General features: G+C 46.0%; 1 protein-coding gene across 1 annotated transcript in view; it reads right to left on the bottom strand.

Moving 5' to 3' along the window:
• The window catches only part of AOX1 (aldehyde oxidase 1), a 70,766-nt gene that overhangs the window by 15,834 nt on the left and 53,186 nt on the right, over positions 1 to 1,746 (bottom strand). The window contains exon 26 of the mRNA XM_005873573.2: positions 657 to 884. Within this exon, the coding sequence (XP_005873635.1) occupies positions 657 to 884 (228 nt within the window). The remainder of the gene's footprint in view (positions 1 to 656; positions 885 to 1,746) is intronic.

Genomic DNA, 1,746 nt, shown 5'->3' with positions numbered 1-1,746 from the left:
ATATATATATTTATAATAGGGTCCCACATCACAGCTATACAATGAGCAAGGAGAGACCAGTCCTTCTTCAGTAAGTTGCATTCAAGAAGGAAGAGATGGTAATAGTAAGTGGGATTTAGCAACCAAGCAGCGAGTTTATTTAATCAATAAAAGAAATTAAACTATAAGAATAGATTTTTAGTCTTCCTCTTCACACTTTCAATGGCTATGAAGTGAATAAATTCCTAAAATTGTGTTCTAAAAATTCTTTAAATGATCTACTTATCATTTAATTTACCCCTCAGCCTTACAGCTGCCTGTTTCTACTTCACAGCCCAGAGACACCGAATCACAGAGGAGCTGAAAGAAGAGTCCTGGCAGTCATTGGTCCCACCTTTGATTTTATATTGGAGCAATCTGGGGCCGAGTGAGTTGACTCAGCTGCTTCATACTAGGGCCAGGAGTAGAAACTGGGTCTCCCAATTTCCCAGGAGGGATGCTTGTCACCAACCCTGGGGATGTGGGCAAAGAGGCTCTGGTCTCCTCTAGAGAAAAGCCAGTGTGCTTGAGCCCAACTTTGGTGACGTTTAGCGAGCAGATATTGCAGCCATATGGCTAATTCACCTCCGCGGAAACTTTCTCAAACACCTTTTCATCTGTCTGTTTGGAGAACTGACCTGGCCAGCAGCCCGGGAGCCAAGGCCGATAGGAAACTTCACGGGGACCATGGCCAGCCCCTTCTTCTTCCAGGAATTCTCCGAGTTGAATTTTTCCACAGCTGCTTTCCTCAGGGAGTAGGAAGACATGGCCATACATTCTCTCCAACACTGGATCAGGTTCTTGGCATTAATCTCTTGTTTGTAGTGTGTTTGGTCAATTTCCTTGTACATGTTTATCATTCGGACCTACAAAAGGGAAAGAGATGAAAAAGATGGGGGTGAAGGGACTTGGCAGATGGACTCTCCCATCCACTGTCCTCCTAGTCAAAATCTGCTCCTCCTGTAAGACCCAAACTGAGTTCAATGTACGCCTCGTTGAAGCCTTTCCCAACGTATAACAGTCTCTTTTACTCGGAGCCTCTATCAAATGTTACCACTTCCATGCTGCCCACGCTGCTCTTATGTAAGTTAAGGGAAGGCATCCTTTCCTTGTGCTTCTCAAAGAACTCAACCCAGTGCAGGTACACTGTGGACTCTTAATACTGGATGAATAATTGCTGAAGGGTAATCCCAAATTTAATTTCCAGGCTACATGATCTGCATGATTCAGATAATAGAGATGCTGTGGCAAGCTAAGATCACTTCCTTTCAAAAGGAAAATGTGAAAGTTTGTTTACATATAATCCATAACTAGGGTGAAAAACCAGTGAAAAGGTTCGACCCCAGGATGTCTGAAGCACTGAGTAGAATTCTTCCCAAATTCCCAGAATTGGAGACAGACCCACAGCTGAGAACGAAAGGTCAAGTACTTCCCATTCTCAGTTGAGAAAACTTGACAGCTGAGGCCTCAAGCTGACAAAGGTCATTACACACATCTAGTCTCCCCATCCTCCTAAAAAATTCCTGGATCATTATAAAAAGACTAGAGGCCCGGTGCACAAAAATTTGTGCACTGGCGGGTGGGGGGGTGTCCCTCAGCGCCACTTGTGCCCTCTCACAGTCTGGGACCCCTCGGGAGATAACGACCTGCTGGCTTAGGCCCGCTCCCGGGTGGCAGAGGGCAGGCCCAATCCCTAGGTGCAGCCCCTGGTCGGGCTCAGAGCAGGGC

Source organism: Myotis brandtii, unplaced genomic scaffold, assembly GCF_000412655.1.
Source record: "Myotis brandtii unplaced genomic scaffold, ASM41265v1 scaffold412, whole genome shotgun sequence".
Classification (NCBI taxonomy): Eukaryota; Metazoa; Chordata; class Mammalia; order Chiroptera; family Vespertilionidae; genus Myotis; species Myotis brandtii.
Note: the sequence above shows the minus strand (reverse complement) of the source record. Positions and strands in the feature narration are given on the sequence as shown.